Source organism: Coccomyxa subellipsoidea (assembly GCF_000258705.1).
Source record: "Coccomyxa subellipsoidea C-169, whole genome shotgun sequence".
NCBI classification, from domain to species: Eukaryota; Viridiplantae; Chlorophyta; class Trebouxiophyceae; family Coccomyxaceae; genus Coccomyxa; species Coccomyxa subellipsoidea.
Genome location: NW_005178039.1, coordinates 999059 through 1019725, shown reverse-complemented (window position 1 = coordinate 1019725; position 20667 = coordinate 999059). Strand labels below are relative to the sequence as shown.

The following is a 20667-nucleotide window of genomic DNA, read 5'->3' as shown; positions in this document are numbered from 1 at the left end:
TTTCTTCCATGATGTGTAGCACCAATTTTCATGCAACGCGGCATGATAGGGGCTGAACCCGAACTCACGTTGCACAGAGCAACCCAGCATGCCAGTTTACATCGTTTGCAGAGCTGTGCAGGGGCCCTGTGGCGCAGAGGAATGCAGCCTAGCTTCAAGACAGATCATGGCAGCAGAACCAGAAACGATGACAGCGGGCTCACCCAGCAACAGGCCGGCGGCGCTTGGGGGGCGGGCTGCCAGAGCGGGATCGGGGGGACGCAGAGCCCTCCGGCGAGTAGCGGCCCGGGGAATAGCGGCCGGGCGAGTACCGGCCAGGCGAGCGGGAACGGCCCCTGCGGAAAGGCGCAGGTCCGCCCCCAAATCTGCCACCCCTGCAAGGGTAGGACGCTCATCACGTCTGCCAAGGAAAACAGGATGGAAAGATGATTGTTAAATATTGCTCTGGGGCTCCAAACAACCCGCAGGCGAGGTGGTGGGCGGGGCCTTTTGAAAGCAATGCAGAGTCTGCTCTGGGAGGCTCTGGTCTGGTGCTTCACCCGCCGTACCTTGCCAACGGAGGATGATAGTCTTCTCATAACATTATCTTAGGTGACCTTTAACACCAACAAATGGCAAGCAAAGTATCAAGCAAATCCTCAAGAACCTCATTGAATAACGGGAGCTGGAACAAAATGTTTCCTGCTACTGTGTATTTCTGATTCAGTCCTGCACCACCAATTGTCATCAGATGATAGATTCTAAACCCATCAACCGCATCTCACATATATGACGATCTTGCCCGGGAGGTGGGTCTCTTGAAGGATGATATACCTGCCCTGCTGGAAGCTCTTTTCTCGTGTATCCACCAAGGAGAATTCTTTCTCAGGTAATCAAGACCCTCACAAGATGTCTGCAACCTTATCAGCTGCCTTTCAAACCCAAAGGTATCTCTTTCTCAAGTCTCAGGGGCAAATCAGTCCGCGCAGTGACCAGCAGGTGCGTGAAAAACCGAAGAATGGAACTTTGTGAAACCATCAAACGTATCAAATTTATCAGCAGCTCTAGGCACCTGCAAACACAGTGTGTCAAACGAGAGAACACCAGTCCTTATTATGCACCCTGCACACAGCGGTACCTGGCATTTGCTTCAGAGTGGTTTGTGCACTGCACCCACCTGCCACCTCGGAAGCCGCCACGGAAATCTCCGCGAAAGCCGCCTCTGGCAAAGCCGGGAGTAAAGTCACCGCGGCCACCACGGAAGGCGTGGGGCTGGCCACGATGCGGCTGGTACTTGGCAAAATTGCACTTGATCGTCCTGCCGTCCATAGTCTGCACAGCACACGAGCTCACTTTTGCTAATTGATGTGGCCCTCAGACTACAGTGGAAGCCAGCAATGGGATGTGACATGGTTTTACCTGGCCATCTGCCTGTTTTATGGCGTCCTCTGCATCCCTTGCGTCGTCGAACTTGACAAAACCAAAGCCCTTGGAGCGCCCTGTCTCGGGGTTGAAGACCACCTGAGAATGCAGTGTAACAAAGTTGGACATGACAAGTTCACCTTGAGATAGTTCCACAAATAGACACCATAAGATCGAAGGGCTATGGAGAGCAAAACCAGACAGCAGACAGGTGATATTGTTCATGATGCCTCACCTTTGTAGACAGCACGCGTCCATACTCTTCAAAGAACTCTCTGAGGCGTCGCTCGCTGGTCTCATGATTCAAATTACCCACAAAAATGGTTCCAGCGGTGTCTTCACGACCATCAGCGTCCCCACCACGGGGAGTTTCGCGGTCAGGACTGCGCCCTGCTCTGGAGCGAGGCGATTGGCTGAGAGAAGCAGACATTGAACGTGGCCTTGTCGTTGGGGTTCCAACTCGCCCTTCCCTTCTGCGCTTGTACTCAACGCTCTGATCCTTGGCGGGTGTCGGAAGAAAATCTCCAATCTCTGTGTCCTTCGCAAGTCAGAATATAAAATATATATGTCAACCAACTCGTATGCACGATCAGATCAAGATGCAGGACACGGTCAAAGAGTGCAGTGCTAAGGGATCGAAGTCGCTCAGTGCAGGAAGGGACGTCCCATTACAACAGAGCAAAAACTTGATCTTCCCTTGAAAATATGTCGGAATAAAGAATGCATGATGCGGCACCTTGATGTAAGCGAATAAACATCATGGTAAGTCAAGTCAATCAGGCCATGATCGGGGAACTTACGACGTTCTTGCCGTGCACCGCTGCAGTCGTTGACATTCCAAGTTTAGCAGACCTTTAGCTACCTTCAAGCCATGTGGTGTGCTCGGAACTTAGAGGTCAAATGGTGCAGATCTGCAATGTGGAAGTTGAGCAGTCTCGGTCCCACCTGTCTCCAAGGGCGTGCTTCTTGCAACATGAAATCGCTGACATATTCTTTCAAAGATATGCAAGGAAACATAGACAAAAGAGGCAAATGTGGTGAGTTGCGGATGCTTGATTCGCATGCTTTGTGTCCTGCTCCTTTGAGCATTTCCACGCCACTGCACATCAACCAACTTTCAGACATTGGTGATCCATTGAGAAGTTCTACCCTTAATTGATGAACAACCTTGTGATTGTGTAATTTAACGATTGTCATTTGCGTTTGAGCAGCTGAACAACCAAGCTGAGGCGGAGTGCAGGTACTCGCAACGTAGTTTACCAAGCACTCAGATCCATTAGCTTGGTCACAAATTCCTTGGGCGAGATCGATTCACTTCATCCAGCTTCCAGGTCAACTAAAGTTGTTATCTCGCGGCGTGCTCCATGTTGGATTGGAATGGTCACCTTAATTCTTAGACATGACGGGAGATACCCAACGTACCTGAGCTCCTGCACCCTTGGAGCTTGAATCCAGCCATGATGAATGGTCTGCCGATGCCTATGGCGGCTGAAAACCCATATGCGGCTGAGGCCATCGCAGCTAGGCAGAGGATAGCCCGCCTGAAAGATCGTGTAGCGCAGAGAGCAGCTGCACGCCGCAGCTTGCTTTCTGACAAAGAAGCCACGCTTGGTCCTGTGACAGACGAGCCCACGGTATTGTCTCCTCCCATCACATGTACGCCAAAATGTGCCATCACTAGAAGAGCACATGTGTACTCAATGTTTCAACATGTGCACAGGAGCAGGAGGCTATCAAGGATGAGCCCATGGATGACAAGTCTTCCACTCTTCCCTTGCAGCAGATAATTGCGCGGCATCTGTTGGATCCCAACACAACCATTCCCACAGACAATGCCAAGCTCAGGACTGCGGTGTGACCCCACTAGCCCCAGTGTCCTCGGCTCTTTTTCTTTTTACTCTGAAATCCTGAGATATTTGCCGCGAGTAGGAAGGATGAGGAGACAGCGCAAGTCTGTCTGATGTTTGATGTGCTCCTGCAGTTTTCGCGGCCTGAGATGGCGCTCCGATATGAGGAGGCATTGCGCAATGCGGGGCTGTCGTCGATAGACCCTGTCATCAGGGACATGGGGGCAGGAGATGCGCCGGCGTTGGAGATTGGGGAGTTTGAGGTCAACAGAGGCACCCGGCTCATGGTCCTGGGCTTCAGCCGCCCGCAGCTCATCAGGTGCGCTTTCATGCGCCAAACTGGCCTATCATATGGTGCGATGAGGATGTGATTACCCTGCTTTGCAACAATATCCCAAAGACACCTTAAGTGGATGTTATGGTCTGCTGCGCAGTTTGGCGGGCTTTGACCCTGCAGCCCAGCCAGGCCCGGGGCCAAGCAGCATGGCCCAGGAGGCAGCGGGGGGACCTCGGCCACCTCCAGGGCCACCGCCGCTCAATGGGGGGCCCCCCTTCAGCCCGGGGGTGCCCCCCTTCGGAATGGGAGGTCCCGGCTCAATGCGGCCGCCGGGCATGCCGGTGGGGCTGGGCGGCCCCCGAGGTCCCCCCATGTTTGGGGGCCCAATGGGGGGCCTTCCCCCCGGCCCGGGGGGCTTTCCCATACGGCCATCCCTGCCGGGTCCTCCCGGCGTTCTTGGTGGGCCCGTATTTGGGGGCCACCCAGAGCAATTGGGTGGTGGGCTGCCGGGGCCCTTCGGCATGGGCATGCCGATGCCGGGCGGCCCGTTCGGGCCCGGACAGTCGCCGCAGCGGCCAGCCCAGAAGCGCGGCGCGCCCGCCAACGAGCTTGACTCGCTCCTGAACAAGCCCACCCTTCAGGATCGCCTCAAAACAGAGAAGTGAGTTCCAAGTCCTCATTACTCAAAACGACATTGAGCACTGCTCGCGCTGCGTAAGGCCTTAAGTACATGCGCTCACACTTGCAGCAATTCTTACTCGGAGCATGTGTGCAGGCTCGCTGAGGGTTTGGGGTGGGTTTCGCAGGGGTGAGGAGCTGCTTGAGCTGATAGCAAAGCCGACGGCAAAGGAGAATGCGGTGGTGAAGCGCTTCAAGACGGAGGGCGGCTCGCAGATCCGGGAATACTGCCCGCACCTCACCAAGGACGACTGCCGCAGGTTTCACTCTCTTGTTCCTTCCTCTGCCTGATCATACTTCCGTTCATGCCCTCTTTACAACACCAGATGCTCTCACATGAACCGTTTTGGCCGCCTCATGTCCAACTCCTATCATCCTCAAGCAGGTGCATCATTCCAGATGCAGTTCTAAAGTGGTACCATGTCCGCCATCCTTGGCAGGCGCCTAAGGAGGAACGAGGAGCTCCACAAAAGTCTGCTGACGTGGCTGGATGCATGTGCGGCGCAGGGCGCACGCGAGCATGTTTCCGTGCCACCGGGTGCACTTCCGGCGGCTGGTGTTCCCGTGGACGGACGTGTCCATGGGCAACTGCTCCTACCTGGACACCTGCCGCCACATGAAGACCTGCCGCTACGTGCACTACGAGCTCGACGACGAGCCTGATCTGGCGGGACCTGTCGCCACGGACGCCGCCAAAAGCCGGCCACCTGTGCCTGCTTACCTGGCGGTGTGCCCCGCTGCACACATGCTACTCCTCTTAACAAGCATGCACTCCCGCAACTGTGCTGCCCCGTAGTTCCCTGGACGGGCGTAGTCTCGCTGACATATTGTGCGTTGCACTGCTCTTTGAAGCGTCTCCTTGGTGTGGTTGCTCCAACGAAGTTCTGGTGAGCTATGTCTCAAGCACTTGTCGATGTATTTTTTGGGAAGGTAGCTCTTCAAACAGTGTCACAGCTGCTGCACCACAGGAAGCTGAAGCAGTTGTAAGCAGTTCTCTCGAGGGTCTTTAGATGCAAGGGTCAAGGAAGTTGATGTGCAGGCTCTGGGGGAGGCACAGTGGATAAAGTGTGACATCCGCACATTTGACATGACGGTGCTGGGCAAGTTTGGGGTGATCATGGCGGACCCCCCCTGGGAGATCCACCAGGACCTGCCCTATGGCACCATGGCCGACGACGAGATGCGCAAACTCAACATCGGCACCCTCCAGGATGAGGGCGTCATCTTCCTCTGGGTCACCGGTCAGCCCCTCTGCCTTCCCACACCCTGATTCAATACTTCATGACATGCATTTCTTGTGTGCGCAATGGCAAGCAATGGGCGCTCTTTAGGTTGCCACTCCTGCTGGTCTAGCGGCATGCAATCACAGCGGCTGTATTTTGCGCATGTGTATGGCGTGGTCCACTTTTTATCACTGACAATGTCAGTGAGATATCGGCATGCTTGCTGTCTCTGCCTGCTTTTTGCCACCCCAAATTGGGCACAAGAGCAATGTGCATCTGTTGGGTGCGGCTATTCACCGACATAATTGTCTGGCTGCAGGGCGTGCGATGGAACTGGGGCGGGAGTGTTTGGAGATCTGGGGCTACAAGCGAGTGGACGAGCTGATCTGGGTGAAGACGAACCAGCTGCAGCGCCTAATCAGGACGGGGCGCACGGGGCATTGGCTCAACCACTCCAAGGAGCACTGCCTGGTGGGCGTCAAGGGCAGCCCCAACATCAACCGCAGCCTTGACTGCGACGTCCTCGTCGGAGAGGTTGCTGCGGCCCCTTTCATTCACATTCACATTAATTCTGTGCAAACTGTCGAGAGAAATAATGAGTTCACTGCACTTATGTGACACTGCACTTATATGCTATGACATTGATTGGCATGGACCTTCTGCCGCTGTGTGCTCCATGCTTGAAGCCAACAAGATTGCAGCGTATAGTTTGCTGGCATGCATGTGAAGAAGGATTCAAGGCTCTGTACTGAAAGTGTCGCCGAACGGACGCCACAGGTTAAGGCAATATTCGCGTATTGTGAAGGTTCAATACGTGCACCTGTTAAGAACAAAAAGCAGCGCCTATCTAAGCGCGATCTGAGCGCAGTGGAGTATGAGTGTGTGACGGCTGGCGCAGGTACGGGAGACGTCGCGCAAGCCGGACGAGATGTACTCGCTGCTAGAGCGGCTGAGCCCGGGCACGCGCAAGGTGGAGATCTTTGCGCGCCAGCACAACGTGCAGCCCGGCTGGGTCTGCCTCGGCAACCAGCTCAATGGCGTTGTCATCCGCGAGCCCGAGATGCTCGAGCGCTATGAGGCCAAATACGGCCCCGTGCCAGCCCCCAGCAAGGCCTGATTTGGCTGAAGTTACTTGTGAGCTTTGACCTGCATGCACTGCAATACGAGTGCTCTGCCGGCGCAGCTGATTTTCCAGATGCATGCACTGAGCAATTTCGGATATAGCAGAGGGAGAGATTGCCAATCTTGTGGGCGCCAAAACACCGCTAGCCTGTTGTCTGGTGGTTTATTTTGATTGACAAGAGGAGACTCCGGATCTCTGTACATGCAAGAGTGCCATGTGTTGCTGTTGAAGTATAATCTGCGTTCGTGCGACGCAAGATGCGCATCATTCTGCCATACTCTGCTCATCAGATCTGGAGGAGCTGAGCAACCAAGCCCTCGTCTCACCACCTTTGATGCTCTTGGATTCTAGATCTAGACAAGCATGGTGTTCAAATATATACATTTGATCATCTGAGCACAGATCTACGTTAAGTGAGGACGGACTCAGTCTGCCTGTACTGACTGCCTTAGTCTGAGCTATAATTTGCATCACGTGGCAACATTGCAGCAGCATGCATCTGGGTATACATAAGCATTTAATATTTTGGGCATCAGCTGACCTGGCTGAATATATACACTGATGCCCTCCGGTAACCTCAGTCAGGGGGTTGTATATCTAATACCCTGCCTCAGTATTGGTCAAAACTGGTCTCCTGTCCATATACAATCGCAAGAACTCTTAGGACGTTCAATTTTTAAAATGTAGCTGCACTCAGCTGTGCAGCTGCTTGCCCTCATGCATCCCATTTCTTATTCACACCCCTTTCCAACGTTGCAAGTTAAATGAAGCTCGCTGAAATTGAAAGCAAATAGGTCACATGCACCTCAATACCAGTAAGCAGCTGTGGCTGCATTTATGTACATGCAACCATGTGACACCTTGATACCTCTATGCAGGTGTGGCTGCAAGCATGTAGATGCAACCCTGTGCAACCATGCATGTCCGGTATCCTGTGCATATATAAAAACAGACATACTTCTGGGAAACTTCATCCCTGTTTGCACAGAGTTTTTTGGGAGAGCAACACTGGAGGCCCAGCGTGCCCCATATGCTCATCCGACCATTGCTGAACGCCGAACAGAGCACTCTCAGGACGCATTGGCAGTCCATCCATTTGTTGGCGGTGCATGCAGCGTCCAGGATCAGAACTGAGCGTCCGAAGAGCCTGTGACCCCTCTAGCCCTGGACCTACAGACAGCCAGGTACCAGTCAGATTCTCTATCCATTCACACTCAACCCACATATAATTGATGCATCGTGCTTCGATTATCTCACTCTTCCACTCTTGTTCAAAAGTTGCCGCCGGCTGCTGCCACCGGGGGAGGCGGGGAAGTCTCCTCTGCGAATGCCCCTACAATTGGGGCAATTGCAGCAGTGGGCGGCAGGCCCTCAACTAGCGCGACCTGGGGTGGGCTTGCACCCACTGGTGCCACAGCCACCGGTGGGGAACTGGGCACCACCGGTGGCGGGCTGGGGGACACGGGTGGCGGGCTCGGGGCCACCGGTGGGGGACTTGGTGCTATCGGTGGCGGGCTGGGGGACACCGGTGGGGGACTTGACACCACCGGTGGAGGACTGGGGGCTACTGGGGGTGGACTCGGTGCCACCGGCGGCGGGCTAGGGGACACTGGTGGGGGACTCGGTGCCACCGGCGGGGGACTGGGCACCACCGGTGGCGGGCTGGGAGATACTGCCGGGGGCGGACTAGCGACTGGGGATGGAGGGGGCGACGAGGGTGGCAAGATGGGCAGTACCGGGGGCGGTGTGGCGGCCACAGGCGGCGGCTGGCCCGCGACAAACGCCGGCGGCGGCTGCCCCGTGAAAAGCGCGGGCGGCGGGCCCCCCGCAAAGAAGGCCGGGGGTGCGCCCCCCGCTGCAGCTGGCACGGTGGTCACCGGAGCGGGTATCGGCGGCGGCGGCGGGCTCGGGGGGCACTTTGCCTTATTGAGGCTGACGAGTGCTGCACAAACACACATTGCACTTGCTTCAGCATTCGCCCTGCAACAATGTTTGCTTACACATTACCTTGTTTGCTGTCAATTTGTTCTGAAGAGGCCCAAAAACATAAGACAATAATGGCTGCTGCACCCCTGCATCAATCCAGTAGCCACAACAATAGCCTGGTCTATCCGTCAACAATTGGTGCAACTTTATGCTCAGGCGCAGGGCACCACATAATCAGTACTTATTACTGACCCTGCTTGGCAAAGGCCGGTATTGTGTTGAGGATGTTGATAGTATTGATCAAGCCGTTATCGCAGATGCACCCCTGCATGCAAATGATTGTGTAAGCAGTACATACAGAGCGCTATTTGATTTACAACCGGATGTGAAGGGGGCACCTCTCAGAAAGAGTATGCCAACAACACAGAAACAGGCTGGATCGATTTTGTCATAGGACGCACCCCATTGAGAAAATTTGCAGCTGCATTGTAGCACCTGCAGACAGCAGACTAGCATGCTGATGCACATCACATGCTACAAAAGTATTGCCTTTCAAGTCATCATGCAGAGCATTGCTGACAGGTACTCTCTGCTGAATGATCCAAGGGGAGTAAAGTCAGTATGCAGCACTACTGACTAGCGCAGAAGTGTTAGACTGATCAATCTCCATCGTGAGGTAGCAGGAAGGGCTTACGAAATGTCCAAAGTCTTATTCCCGGTCAGCTGAAGGATTTGGAAGACGCTGGATTTTGACAGCTGGCCTCCGTTGGCGTTGAGGGCATTGAGGAAGGGCTGGCAGCCTTGTAGAAGGGTGAGTGCCCGCTGCAAACAGTCCGCTGCACAGCAGGCACAGTTGTCAGCACAGAGCCTTGGCAGTAATGCATGCGACACATGCACTGTCCTTGCAGAGGGATGCTTTGGTCCAACACTGATGCAGCGCTGCATAAAACCATTCTGGCACCCTTTCAAGTGGTGCACTGCTTTGCCCCCTGCAGCAACTGTGTCCTGAGGACTAGCTTACTTGAGTCGATATAATCAAGAAGGAAATAATGTGCAATCGATCGTTTCATGCTCGTAAAGCTACACCTAGACATCCGGGGAGCGGCCAAGGTCACGGGTTGTGTGATCACCGGCTGGGGGCGTCGTGAAAGGGAAGGCATTGACATAAATGCCTCCCACTGATGTCGGCGTGACGTGGGTAGGGATGCCAAAGAGTGGAGAAGGCTGGAAGAAAGCCGCTAGACGACCGAAGATGAAGGCATCTGCTGGCGAGCTCGCGCTGATGAGAAGGAGGACCAGCGAGCTGACCACAGCCCCTCTGTGCTGCATCGTCGACTCTATGGAGAGATCGATACCAAAGACAACCTGACGGTAAGCATATTTGAATGTCCAAAAGGCCAAGAGGGAAAAGGAAAAGCGATAGAATCTGGCATTTCAGGATAAAGGAGCATCCAAAACAGGTAAACGGAACCTTGGACTTGGACTTCATTACTTGGACGATGCCACCTGGTCACTTTTCGTTCATGCACACGTCACAAATGCGATCTAACGTAGAAAAAGAATCTGTTTCATAATTCTACCCAAGCCGTATCCATGACGACGATGTTCGACTCTTTTCGAAGAGGATGAAACACTAAATTCAAGAGCAGAGCGTATCCTATGGCAACTTCTATTCACATCACCTGCATGGATGTTGCTCACCATAAATTTGCGCGACATTACAGGTTGCATACCGTTCACTAGACATTGCTCGCGATTTATTCAATGTGAAAGATGGGATGCTGATGATATCAGGCTGCATTTATTGCACCTGCACTATGTAGCTTTCTGAAACCAGTCATCTGAACCCTTCTCAACACCGACCTTATGGCTAAACAAAGCAACATGGAAGAGGATCAGCAGTATGAGAGATTTGACATGGATAATGATTTTGAGGGAGGCCAGTGGGTTGGAGGTGAATATTTCTACACAGAGAAGAAGCGAAATCGCAGGCAGACGAAGGAGGAGCACTTGTATGGATATGAGAGCGAGCAGAGCGATGAGGACAGGCCAAGACGTGGAAAAGGTCCTCGCAAAGCCGCAGATTACACCAGACCAGTCGGCTTTGTGTCCAGCGGAGTGGTGAAGAGCACTGAAGAAAAGCCTGAGGATGTTGAGACTGCTGAGCATGCCGAGGAAGATAAAGGGATGCGAAATGGCTTGGGAGCGCAGCAGAACGGTACAGGACTGGGGTTCCCTGGGCACAGCATCAGCGCTGGCATGGGCTTCAGGCCAGCCAAGGAGCCTCAGATACAGCTTGATTTTGAGGAAGATGATGGAGTTGTGCTGCCAACCTCCTTTGGAAAGAGGTTTGTTTCTTGCCTCACAAGCGCCGATCCGCATGTGAAGTTGCAAAGTTGACAATCTTGCGCTTGACAGGCATAAGACTTCCAGATGACTGGATACCGGCACGCTATTGACTTGCAACTTTCTGCAACAGTGTGAAGCAAGCGGCAGAGGAGAGACTGAAGGAGAAGAAGAGGCGAGAGAAGGAAAAGAAGAAAGCATCCAGCTCCAGGGTCACAAGCGCGAATGGCGCACCATCAGTCGGAGAATTTGAGCGGCACACCAAAGGCATTGGAGCCAAGCTGCTGGCCGGCATGGGCTACAAGGTGCGAAACATGCTCAACAAAGGATCTCTCTTGTGTGTACTGCATCTGTGCCATTGATCACAGTAGTCCTTTATGAGTAATGGGGAGTTTGGAGAGGCCTTTTAGGCTTTTGGGCTACTGGAAGAGCATCTCCTGAAATTATCTTCTCATTTCTCAGGAAGGAGAGGGGCTGGGGCGCAACAGACAGGGCATTAGCAAGCCCATCGAGGTCAAGCTGCGTCCCAAGGGCATGGGCATGGGCTACAACGACTACGAGGAGCACAAGCTGATCCCCGATGAAAAGCCTGCCGAGGAGCCTGTTGAGAAGGTGCGCATGCCTCCCATAAAATCGGCTCCAATGTCATTCACGAAATTAACACATCTGAGGGCTCACGCTCATGTAGAAGACTGGTGTTCCTTTGGAAGGTTGCATAGTGACATCTGAACACCATGGTGTCACAGGCAAAGGAGGAGGCAGTGGACGTGAAACTGTGGAGGAAGAGGCATGCAGCTGCGCGGGTCAAGCGAGAGTTCCGTACCGCTGATGAGGTGCTGCAGGAAGCTGCCGAGAAGCCTGCAGGCGCCGCTCGGCAGACCATCCTCGACATGCGCGGCCCACAGGTACAGACCCGCCTTCATCCCCAATATCTGCCATTACAGCCCTTATTATTAAATGTTCTCAATGCCTCCTTGACTGCCACAACTCACTGACAAGAAGAAATTGATCAAATGGCGCGTGTTTGTGCTGGCGCAGGCGCGGCTTGTGACAAACCTGGAGCACCTGAATGTGATGGATGAGGAGGCGACCGGTGGCGATCTGGTGCCGATGCCGGAGCTGCAGCACAACCTGCGGCTGCTGGTGGACCTGGCAGAGGCGGACATCCAGCGCATTGACGGTAAGCTGCGCCAGGAAAAGGTGCGTGCACCGCTGCAGGGCCGTGTTGTCAGGATTAAATTTGCGCGGAGGTTGGATGCTCAGCATCCTCCTTTGCTGGCTGCATCTTGCTTGATACATGCATGGATTCTTTATGGGACATTGTTTTCTCCTAGGGTCATTTCATTCTAGAATGCAATATATTTTGAAAATATCTAGGTTTAATATTGTGACTGCTGACTGCTGACAACGCAATGCAATGCCGATAGGTGGTCTTTTTAACGTTCTCTACATTCTGTTCGGTGACTAGAAAAGAAAACCCTCCTTGGGCAGGCTCTGGGATGCTGCCGATCAGGAGATCAGACAGTGGCTTGACCATGCGTGCTGCACTGCCGGCGCAGGACACAGCGGTGATCCTGGGCCGGGAGCAGGCGCGGCTGCAGGAGGAGGTGGAGGTGGCACGGCGCCAGGTGGCGCAGGCGTCGCACGTGCTGCAGGAGGTGTCGCGCTGCCAGGCCACCGACGCGCGCCTGTCGCTGGCCGACATCGGCCGCACCTACGCCGCGCTGCGCTCCGGCTACTGGGAAGAGTACCTCATGTACAACCTGGCCGCTGCTGCGCTCTCTCAGGTGCCGCGCCCGTACAATGACTCCTTTGAGTGTTGAAAATTCCCTGATTGCTGCGCTATGCTATGATTGCTGCGCTGCGCTATGATTGCATGGTATGTGCACCATTTGAAATTTGTGTCGCCAGCATGGGGTGTCCATGTGCCTGCTGAGAGGCTAACAGGGGCAGCTGCTGTGGAGCGGTTGAAGTGAGGGGCAGCGAGTAAAGCCCAAGCTCATTGTGCAGGTTTTGCCTCGCTTCACTGCGCTGCTGGCGGACTGGCAGCCGCTGGAGGAGCCTGTGCGGGGCCTGCAGGAGTTGTCAAGTTGGCGGCCGTTGCTGGAGTCTGACTCTCAGAGGGATGCCATCTTCCAGGTATAACCCCTTGTGCCCCTGCATGGGAGCTGCAACAGAGCCGCTGCCTGCATTGCATGTGCTGCAACTGGGAGGATGTCGTGGGCCTTTCTGCCGTCACTGATGCAAGCAATGCACAAAATGTTGCAAGCCTTGTGCGTTGCATCCACAATCCAAGCCCTGATGCCACACGATAAACATGGCAGCAGGCCAGCTCCTTCATAGTTCATCTGTTCACTCCTGCTGACCACATTTCTGAAGTGCAGGATGTTGGAGATGACCCCTACACGCGGCTACTGTCAGCGGTGGTGCTGCCGAGGCTAGCAGGTGCAATTACTAACGCTTGGGAGCCACGCGATCCGGAGCCGCCACTGCGCTTCCTGGAGCAGTGGGCGGACGTCCTCCCCACCAGCGTCCAGCGCCACATCCTGGACACTCTCATACTGCCAAAGGTGCGCGCCTGCCCCGCATCTTGTCGAGCATTGTGCCGAACCATGATTCATTGACAAAGAGTGATACAAAGGGAATTATGGAAATGCAGCATCCGGACGAACCGCACCTGAATAACAAGGAGATGTGTGGTAATTTTTGGCATCAGGGGAAATCTGTACTATCTTCCCTCTGAGGCTGGAAGCCTACGGCGCAGCCCCTGGCTGAGCACTGCTTGAGGTTGAGGTGCAGTGTGCCAATGTTGTCCCACTGGTTTACCTGTGGTTGAGGCCCTGTAAGCAAGGCTGCAATTGTCTCAATTGAGGTTGTGGGGTATGGGCGCAGCTGAGCCGGGCGGTGCAGGCGTGGGAGCCGCGGGAGGAGCGTGTGCCGCTGCATGCGTGGCTGCACCCCTGGCTGGAGATGCTGGGGCCGCAGCTGGAGGACCTCTACCCAACCATCCGCTTCAAGCTCGCCTCCGCGCTGCAGGCCTGGCACCCCTCCGACGCGTCAGCCCTCGCCCTGCTATCCCCCTGGCACAAGGTATGCGCCTCCTCTGCTGCCCTCCTAGTTTCTCTTCAAAGCTCCTGCCAGCTGCTTACAGCTTGGGCAGGCAGGCATCGCATGGGCGTCGCGTGTGCACTCCTGACAAAGGTCTGATGCCTGTAGCATTGACGTGGGTGCAACTGGCTTCAGGATATCGCAGGACTAAGCAATTGATGTCTCATTTCAGGCGCCATCATTTCTTGATGTTGTTGATAATGTCGAAGGACGCTTTGAGGCTGCTCAGATGCTCAATTTACTGGGAACAAGCGTGTTTGTTGCTGGCAAGGGTTGCTTTGGCTGAGGGGGAAGCGTGACCGCAGGTGTTTGAGCCCAAGGAGTGGGCGGCGCTCATCGGGCGCTCCATCCTGCCGAAGCTGGCGTACACGCTGGACGCGGATTTTGCGGTCAACCCGGTGGCGCAGGATCTGACGGCGTGGCAGTGGGTGATGTCGTGGGCCGGCGTGCTGCCGCGGCAGCAGCTGATCAGCCTGCTGGAGGACCACTTCTTCCCCAAGTGGCACGCCGTGCTGCAGCACTGGCTGGCCCATGCCCCAGACTACGACGAGGTCACCGCCTGGTACCTCGGTTGGAAGGTGCTGCTCTCTGCACAGCCCACTATGCTGCTGGGGCATGCATGACACCGCGTACTCATACGCGCCACGCAGAATAGACTTGACGCATGGCAATGTACTGCCTTGTTTTGAGGTTCACCGTTGATATAGATTGCTTGCTCTAACGATGAGACATGCCTTGGTTAGCATCATTGCAATGTATACCAGGATAGGAAAGAGGAGGCTTAGCACAGCGATTATGTATTAATTTTTCGTGCATGATTGACGCGGTGGGGTGTGGGATGTGGCAGGGCATGTTACCAGCAGAGGCGCAGGACCACGAGCGAATCCGCGCGCACCTCAATTCGGCGATCAATGCCATGAACAGCGCGGTGCATGGCATTCCCCTGCAGTACTCGCAGCCGGCTTCAGCCGCCGCCGCTGGAGCCGGCTACGGATATGCCGGGGCCGCAGGTGAGATTTCTCCGCACTGCTCCTTACGTGGTGGGATACTCTGCGGATGGCCTGCCTGCTGTTGCTTGTCTTGCCCCTCAGAAGCGCTGTGAAGAACTCAGACGCTCAATGCCTGTATGGGGTCTGCTGGTGCCAGGGTGGGAGCTGAACGCGTGCTCTCATCTTTGCAGGGGTAGTGCCAACAACAGGCTATGCAGAGCCGAATATGTATGATAGCTCCAGGGCTCAAGAGCCTTCGATGCGGCAGCTGGTCGAAAATTTCGCGCAGGAGAATGGTGTGGTGTTTCTACCTAAGTCTGGGCGCCGGCATGAGGGCCTGCAGGTGACCAGCACACTCTGGCCTCCTTGCATCGCTGCCATGCGTTCGTGCCTGGCTTGAAACTCTTATACACAGAAAAATGCCGCTCTGGAACATGCCAGAATATGATTCATTCATCAAGTCTGCTCTGTTTCAGTATTGGTGCTCCAAGAAATATGACGGTGAGAAGCGCGGGAGTGTTGTGTGCACGTCTCGGATGGGATTATGGGCAAGCTCCTGAGGCAGCTGCTTCTCTTTGCAGGTGTACGGGTTTGGCGGCGTCAGTTGCGTGATAGATTCATCAGCAGGGCTTGTGAGGGCCCATATAGGGGGTCAATGGGTGCTCACAGGCCTGGAAGAACTCCTCAAAGAAGTGAGAAAGCGCCAGAAATTGTAGTATGTCTTGGATGGGTGTGTTTAGATTTTAGCTCAGATTTATATGCTTCGGTGCTTCCTGGTCAGCATTGGTTTGGACACTGCTAAAGCGGATATCACAGACAAAGTTTGTCAGATATGACAGGCAAGGCATGAACATGTAGCACCAGTCCTCTTTGTTGCTGCAGAGTTTCGGATGGGCTCAGAAAAAGTGAGTCAGAATGTTACTGATGTAACTCAGGTCATTGGCCAATATTTGGTCATGGTTCCGCTATGACATGCATGTGACCTCTAATTTGCATGCAAATTGCACTACAGCCACCACTGCAGGACCACAGTGATTAAAGTCTGTGACTACCCATTTTAAGGTGAATCACATGTCATACATTTAAATGTATTTGCATGCCTACCACCGTACTGAGTAAACCTTGCAAACCTTCCCAATTGGTAACAAAGCAGGAATGTGTAGATCTGCGGCACGTCTCCCAAGGAGTCAGACTTGATGCAGCACATCCCTTAGCACATGATCCACAGGCTTGGAAGCATGAACTTGACAAAGTCGACAGCATGCGCTAGTTGTTTATACGCCACAGCAGTCGCAATGCAATGTACACTTATCCACTCAGGAAGCTCAGTAATACCAACCCTGGCCAACACGTACATGCTGGCATCTCAACCTGCCAAATGTTGACAGGATGATGTCTATTTTGCAAGAATTTGAGCTGCCTTGAAGCTTAAACAACGCATATAATCCTTTGGAAACTGTGCTCATTGTTGGGCCGTCATCCCCATCAACATTGGCAGCCTGCACCGTCAGGTGGACAGGGACATGTAAATAGCGGTCATCTACACTAGACATGCTGTTGAGGGTCTTAGAATTACAACGCAGCGACAAGCTTGTTGTCTGCAGCGTGGCCGTTGTCCAATGCGGGCACATCTCCGTTTGTGACGGGTGCATCTGCGGTGGCGGGGGCTGCATTGCCGTTCTCATCCTCAAAGCTGGACCCATTCAGCTGCAGGAAGTGCTCTGCCTGCAGCGCTGCCATGCACCCTGCCAAAAAGAAAACATTACTCAATCCCTGCCCACAGTATCTCCACCCTTACAAAGTCTGAGAGGCACCCAATTGCGCTGCAGCAAAGCCGAGGGAAGACAACTCACCAGTGCCGGCTGCTGTGATGGCCTGCCGCCACTTCTTGTCCTGCACATCTCCGGCAGCGAAGACGCCTGGCACGCTCGTCTCTGTGGTGCCGGCCTTTGTGAGCACATATCCATCCTCGTCAGTCTCCACCTGCAGCACAGATTTGCATCTCAATCCAAATGCTTCTACACAGCCACCAGGCAAGGACGCATGATTGCATAATTTGAAGAAATGACACCGATGGCCTCGGGTTTGTACAATGATGTATCATGTCTCAATTGATGATGCACACCTGGTTGTTCAGGAACTTGCTGGCGGGCTCGTGGCCGATGGCGAAGAAGAGGCCGGAGACTGGCAGGTCGCGCACTTCCTTGGTCTTCACGTCCTGCACCTTGAGGCCGCCCAGCATCCCCTTCTCATTGCCATACGCCTCAACCGTTGTCGTGTTCCACAGCACCTGCACATTGGATCCATCTTCATGAGCCACGCCTTTTGAGTATTTATTTTCCAATGTATAATTTCCTGGAAAACAGACACCAGTCATCTGCGCCTTACAGATCCCTTCTGGCTCAGCACGCTTTCCAAACAAATGCTTTGGAAAGGTGCATTGTTGCATTTAACTGCAATAACAAACCCGTTTGGCAGGCGTGCCAGTGGTATCTTGCAGCAATGAAAAGCAGGAGCTTGGGCTCTGAAAAACCTGCTGGGCAACAGGAAAGGCCGTGTGCCGGAAGGGGCCAGGCGCGCGCACCTCGATCTTGGGGTTTTCGAGGGCGCGCTTCTGCATGATCTTGGAGGCGCGGAACTCGTCGCGGCGGTGGATGATGTACACCTTGGAACCGTACTTGGTCAGGAAGAGCGCCTCCTCCATCGCTGAGTCACCTCCGCCGATGACGGCCAGCGGCACTCTCCGGAACATCGGCGCCGCGCCGTCGCAGACCGCACATGCGCTGATGCCCCGGTTCCAGAACCCGTTCACCTCCCCTGAACCCGGGAATTCCAGCCGCTTGGCCACTGCGCCTGCAGGCACATGCGCAGGTTATGCGTCAATGGGTGTCTTTTCTAAATCAGGGACAAGGCAGAAGTAGAAGATCCACAGCGCAAGCCACGCAGGCCGATGTGGCAGATACCATGCATGTAAGCCATGCTGCTTGCATGCAGGATGTGTGAGGGCGGGACCTGGGGTTATGCTCGAGGTCAACAGGCGGGAAGCACAGAAAGTGATGCCTAATAATGTGCGTGCATCAGATGCGTCAGGATATATTACCTGTGGCAATGATGACGGTGTCTGCTTCCACGGCCTTCTTGCTCGTCCACACCTTGAAGGGCCGTCTTGAGAGATCAATCTTGTTGACTGTCTCAGAATATATCTTTGTCCCGAATCGCTCACTCTGCGCCCTATAGGTATATTCCAAGCATAAACATTATAAACTACTGATTATGAGCCAATCGCACATTACTTTGCCGAGTAAAATTTTGCCCTGAACACAAGAACATATACACGATGGGTGGTGTGGTTCTGGTGCGAACCTGAATTTGTCGGTTATTTCGCCACCCATGATGCCCTCCGGAAAGCCTGGAAAGTTTTCTACATCTGTTGTGGTTGTCAGTTGGCCGCCAGCAGCAATACCGTTTGCAAGCCATCCTTCAAAGAGAATAGGATGGAGTTCTGCGCGAGCAGTGTAGATGGCTGCTGTGTGCGCTGCAGGTCCCGAGCCAATGATGCAAACTGGCGTCTTCATCGTTTCCGATGTCGCCATGGCAGCTGCTTCGCGTACAAAAGAAGGAGCGAAAGGTGGTTTCGTCAAAAAAGAAACAGCTGCCCGGCACTTCAATAGCGATCTGCTGAGCATAAATAAGTATAGCTAACCAAATTATTTTGCGGTGTCATCCACGTGCTCTGCATCCTCTTTCATGTTTCTCGTGAGGCGTTCAGCGTAAGACTGTGCACGTTGCAGCACGTGCAACAACAGCTGCCAAGTGGAAGTCCCTTCATGCAGGTTCCCAGTCACCAAGCATATCATAAGTTTGTTGCAAACATTAGTGATGTTAGAGATAGCTCTCCATAAGCTGATACCTCAGTGGACACACTGCTCTCTGTCACGAAGAAGTCACAGCTGTGCACACGGGCTCAACCAACTTCAAGTTGAATTCGAAGTTACGATGGCCCATGGGTACCTGGCCAATCAACCGGGTTCGCATCATGCACAAGAACAGCAGCCAGGAGCCGCCAACGCCGCTGCACCTGCTTCAGGCAAACTGTGATGCAAGCAACTCGCAGTGCCTTAATTAATTTACTGCGCTATAGCCGCCTAGGCTGAGCCTAGGCGGCGCCCCTGGCATATATGTCTGGTTTGCATCGATGGGCTACATAGTAGAGTCCATACTCTGCCGCTGGCCCAGCTGTAGCCGGCCGCTGGATTTACAAAGGACACACTCAGGTTCCTTGCAGGGCACATGTGTACAATACGTCACGTTGCCGCGCTAATAGCGGAAAGGAGACAGACATTCAGACATTCAGAGAATTACCATACTCTCACTTAATGACAATCGCTCGCTTCAGCATCCACAACTTTTTGTAGCTTGCTCCAGTGAAGGTGCCGCTGACCCTGCCTAGATGATGTTACACTGTGTCTTTATTCCCATGACGACTCAAGTGTAACCATTGTTGTCATAGTCTAGCAAGTTTGACTTCTTCTTCCACTTATAGGGCGTTCCCATTGCTGGTGCAGGCTCTGACTCGCTGAACTGTGGGTAGCACACAGTGCAAAGGTCAGTCACATTGACTTGAACAGATAGCGACGACACAGTTCTGCTGCACGATAATTTGCATCAGAGGTCCATGAGGAGGCAGGCATGATGTCCTTAATCATCTGCTTCAATTCCTGAACACATGCGGCAGGTTCAGAGCTCACCTGTGTTCTCTCTGAAACATCCACCTGGTACTTTACCATGTGCTTCTTGTTTGTACCACCCACCAACTGCCCCTCCCTCCTTATGTCGCGCACTGTGCACAAAAGTCCATGTGAGCCCATGCTTATAACTCAGGTTGGCACCGTGGCTTCTGAACCGGTGGACCTAAGGAGTAGAGCAATGCAGGTGTTGGCTGGGAGCTCACCCCAGTATCTGATGTCATACACCTGTTCTGGCAGAGCTGCTGGCACAGATGGGCGTACAGGTTGTGACCTGCACAACAAGCAAGTGCATGTACTCGTCTGCAGTCTTTGACTACAGTGAGAAAGCCAAGTGACAGTAGCCGCTTGCGCGTTCAAGTGTGACAAGGGTAAAGACACGCACGCTGGGGCATGCTTTCTGTAATCAGGTGCTGAAGGCAGGTAATCCTGGAATTCAGGCGATGAAGCCACACCAAGCACCTGAAGCAGGCAAAGCCTTTACACATCCACAAGCAGCCCTGCAGCTTTTCAGTCTCCAGAATTATAGGACATCGATCGTTCAAAAGCTTAAATTTGCGTTCCATAAAATTAGATGAACCAAATACAAAGACCAGGAACGATATGTGGTAGTATGCCCTAGACCAACCTTCCACGGAGCTTTGATGGGGAGCTTTGTAAGCCATCCTTTCAGTGTGGCAACTGCTTTATTCGCCATTTCAAGGGTCCCAGGAGGACCACCCGTCAGCTGGGCCAACCAACTTGCTCACAGCAAGATTTCTCCCGACTCAGCGGTGCCTAGACAACCCGGAAGAATTCGGCACAAGATACTAGCCGTTGTGCTTCCCTTCCCTCACAATTTCGATCAAATGAGAGGCCCCAGGAATCGTTATTCTAGGCCAAATGTGGTCAGAGTGGAAATTTTGGTGATCGATTTCACGGTACGAGGTGCAGATCTGGGAGAGACCGTAGGACGAGATGGCTCGTCAGCTGCAAGGCGCGAATTGGCCTTGAAACAACATTTT

At 53.8% G+C, this 20667-nt stretch overlaps 6 protein-coding genes across 6 annotated transcripts; 2 read left to right on the top strand and 4 right to left on the bottom strand.

Moving 5' to 3' along the window:
* Nucleotides 1-205: 205 nt before the first annotated feature.
* On the bottom strand, nt 206-1831 carry COCSUDRAFT_83619 (hypothetical protein; the record flags this gene model as incomplete). The annotated part of the gene is made up of 4 exons (XM_005650099.1): nt 206-374; nt 1157-1311; nt 1399-1500; nt 1637-1831. Coding segments are annotated over 4 exons (621 nt in total), but the record flags the coding sequence as incomplete, so codon positions are not given.
* A 2227-nt stretch (nt 1832-4058) lies between these two features.
* On the top strand, nt 4059-6543 carry COCSUDRAFT_13342 (MT-A70-domain-containing protein; the record flags this gene model as incomplete). Its single annotated transcript, XM_005649637.1, has 7 exons — nt 4059-4186; nt 4332-4463; nt 4711-4932; nt 5185-5221; nt 5261-5444; nt 5746-5960; nt 6325-6543. 7 exons carry the CDS (start codon nt 4059-4061, stop codon nt 6541-6543), a joined length of 1137 nt encoding a protein of 378 aa, XP_005649694.1.
* Nucleotides 6544-7820: 1277 nt separating this feature from the next.
* On the bottom strand, nt 7821-9804 carry COCSUDRAFT_61387 (hypothetical protein; the record flags this gene model as incomplete). Its single annotated transcript, XM_005649636.1, has 4 exons — nt 7821-8491; nt 8728-8800; nt 9217-9311; nt 9606-9804. 4 exons carry the CDS (start codon nt 9802-9804, stop codon nt 7821-7823), a joined length of 1038 nt encoding a protein of 345 aa, XP_005649693.1.
* Nucleotides 9805-10341: 537 nt separating this feature from the next.
* COCSUDRAFT_46608 (TFP11-domain-containing protein) lies at nt 10342-15863 on the top strand (the record flags this gene model as incomplete). The annotated part of the gene is made up of 13 exons (XM_005649635.1): nt 10342-10823; nt 10955-11126; nt 11284-11433; nt 11568-11726; nt 11860-12021; nt 12381-12608; nt 12832-12960; nt 13206-13391; nt 13714-13911; nt 14235-14507; nt 14777-14939; nt 15110-15261; nt 15500-15863. The coding sequence occupies 13 exons, from the start codon at nt 10342-10344 to the stop codon at nt 15632-15634; spliced, it is 2589 nt and encodes an 862-aa protein (XP_005649692.1). The 3' UTR covers nt 15635-15863.
* A 119-nt stretch (nt 15864-15982) lies between these two features.
* Nucleotides 15983-18611, bottom strand: COCSUDRAFT_46607 (NADPH-dependent thioredoxin reductase 1). The gene is made up of 6 exons (XM_005649634.1): nt 18282-18611; nt 18019-18149; nt 17503-17771; nt 17044-17208; nt 16772-16901; nt 15983-16663 (listed from the first exon to the last, which is right to left on the bottom strand). The coding sequence occupies exons 1-6, from the start codon at nt 18602-18604 to the stop codon at nt 16491-16493; spliced, it is 1191 nt and encodes a 396-aa protein (XP_005649691.1). The 5' UTR covers nt 18605-18611; the 3' UTR covers nt 15983-16490.
* A 528-nt stretch (nt 18612-19139) lies between these two features.
* On the bottom strand, nt 19140-20525 carry COCSUDRAFT_52776 (hypothetical protein). Its single transcript, XM_005649633.1, has 5 exons — nt 20292-20525; nt 20049-20125; nt 19870-19937; nt 19667-19758; nt 19140-19499 (listed from the first exon to the last, which is right to left on the bottom strand). Exons 1-5 carry the CDS (start codon nt 20358-20360, stop codon nt 19404-19406), a joined length of 402 nt encoding a protein of 133 aa, XP_005649690.1. The 5' UTR covers nt 20361-20525; the 3' UTR covers nt 19140-19403.
* Nucleotides 20526-20667: the final 142 nt, after the last annotated feature.

Bases quoted from the DNA above. Each gene is read 5' to 3' on its own strand.
- COCSUDRAFT_46607 (XM_005649634.1), bottom strand. From the start codon at position 18,604: ATGCTCAGCAGATCGCTATTGAAGTGCCGGGCAGCTGTTTCTTTTTTG. The intron at 18,150-18,281 runs GTTCGCACCAGA...ATATACCTATAG, and splicing joins GAAATAACCGACAAATTCAG to GGCGCAGAGTGAGCGATTCG. The intron at 17,209-17,502 runs GTGCGCGCGCCT...TCCAATGTGCAG, and splicing joins TCGAAAACCCCAAGATCGAG to GTGCTGTGGAACACGACAAC.
- COCSUDRAFT_52776 (XM_005649633.1), bottom strand. From the start codon at position 20,360: ATGGCGAATAAAGCAGTTGCCACACTGAAAGGATGGCTTACAAAGCTC. The intron at 19,938-20,048 runs GTGCGTGTCTTT...CTTGTTGTGCAG, and splicing joins TACAGAAAGCATGCCCCAGC to GTCACAACCTGTACGCCCAT. The intron at 19,759-19,869 runs GTGAGCTCCCAG...TTTTGTGCACAG, and splicing joins GTATGACATCAGATACTGGG to TGCGCGACATAAGGAGGGAG.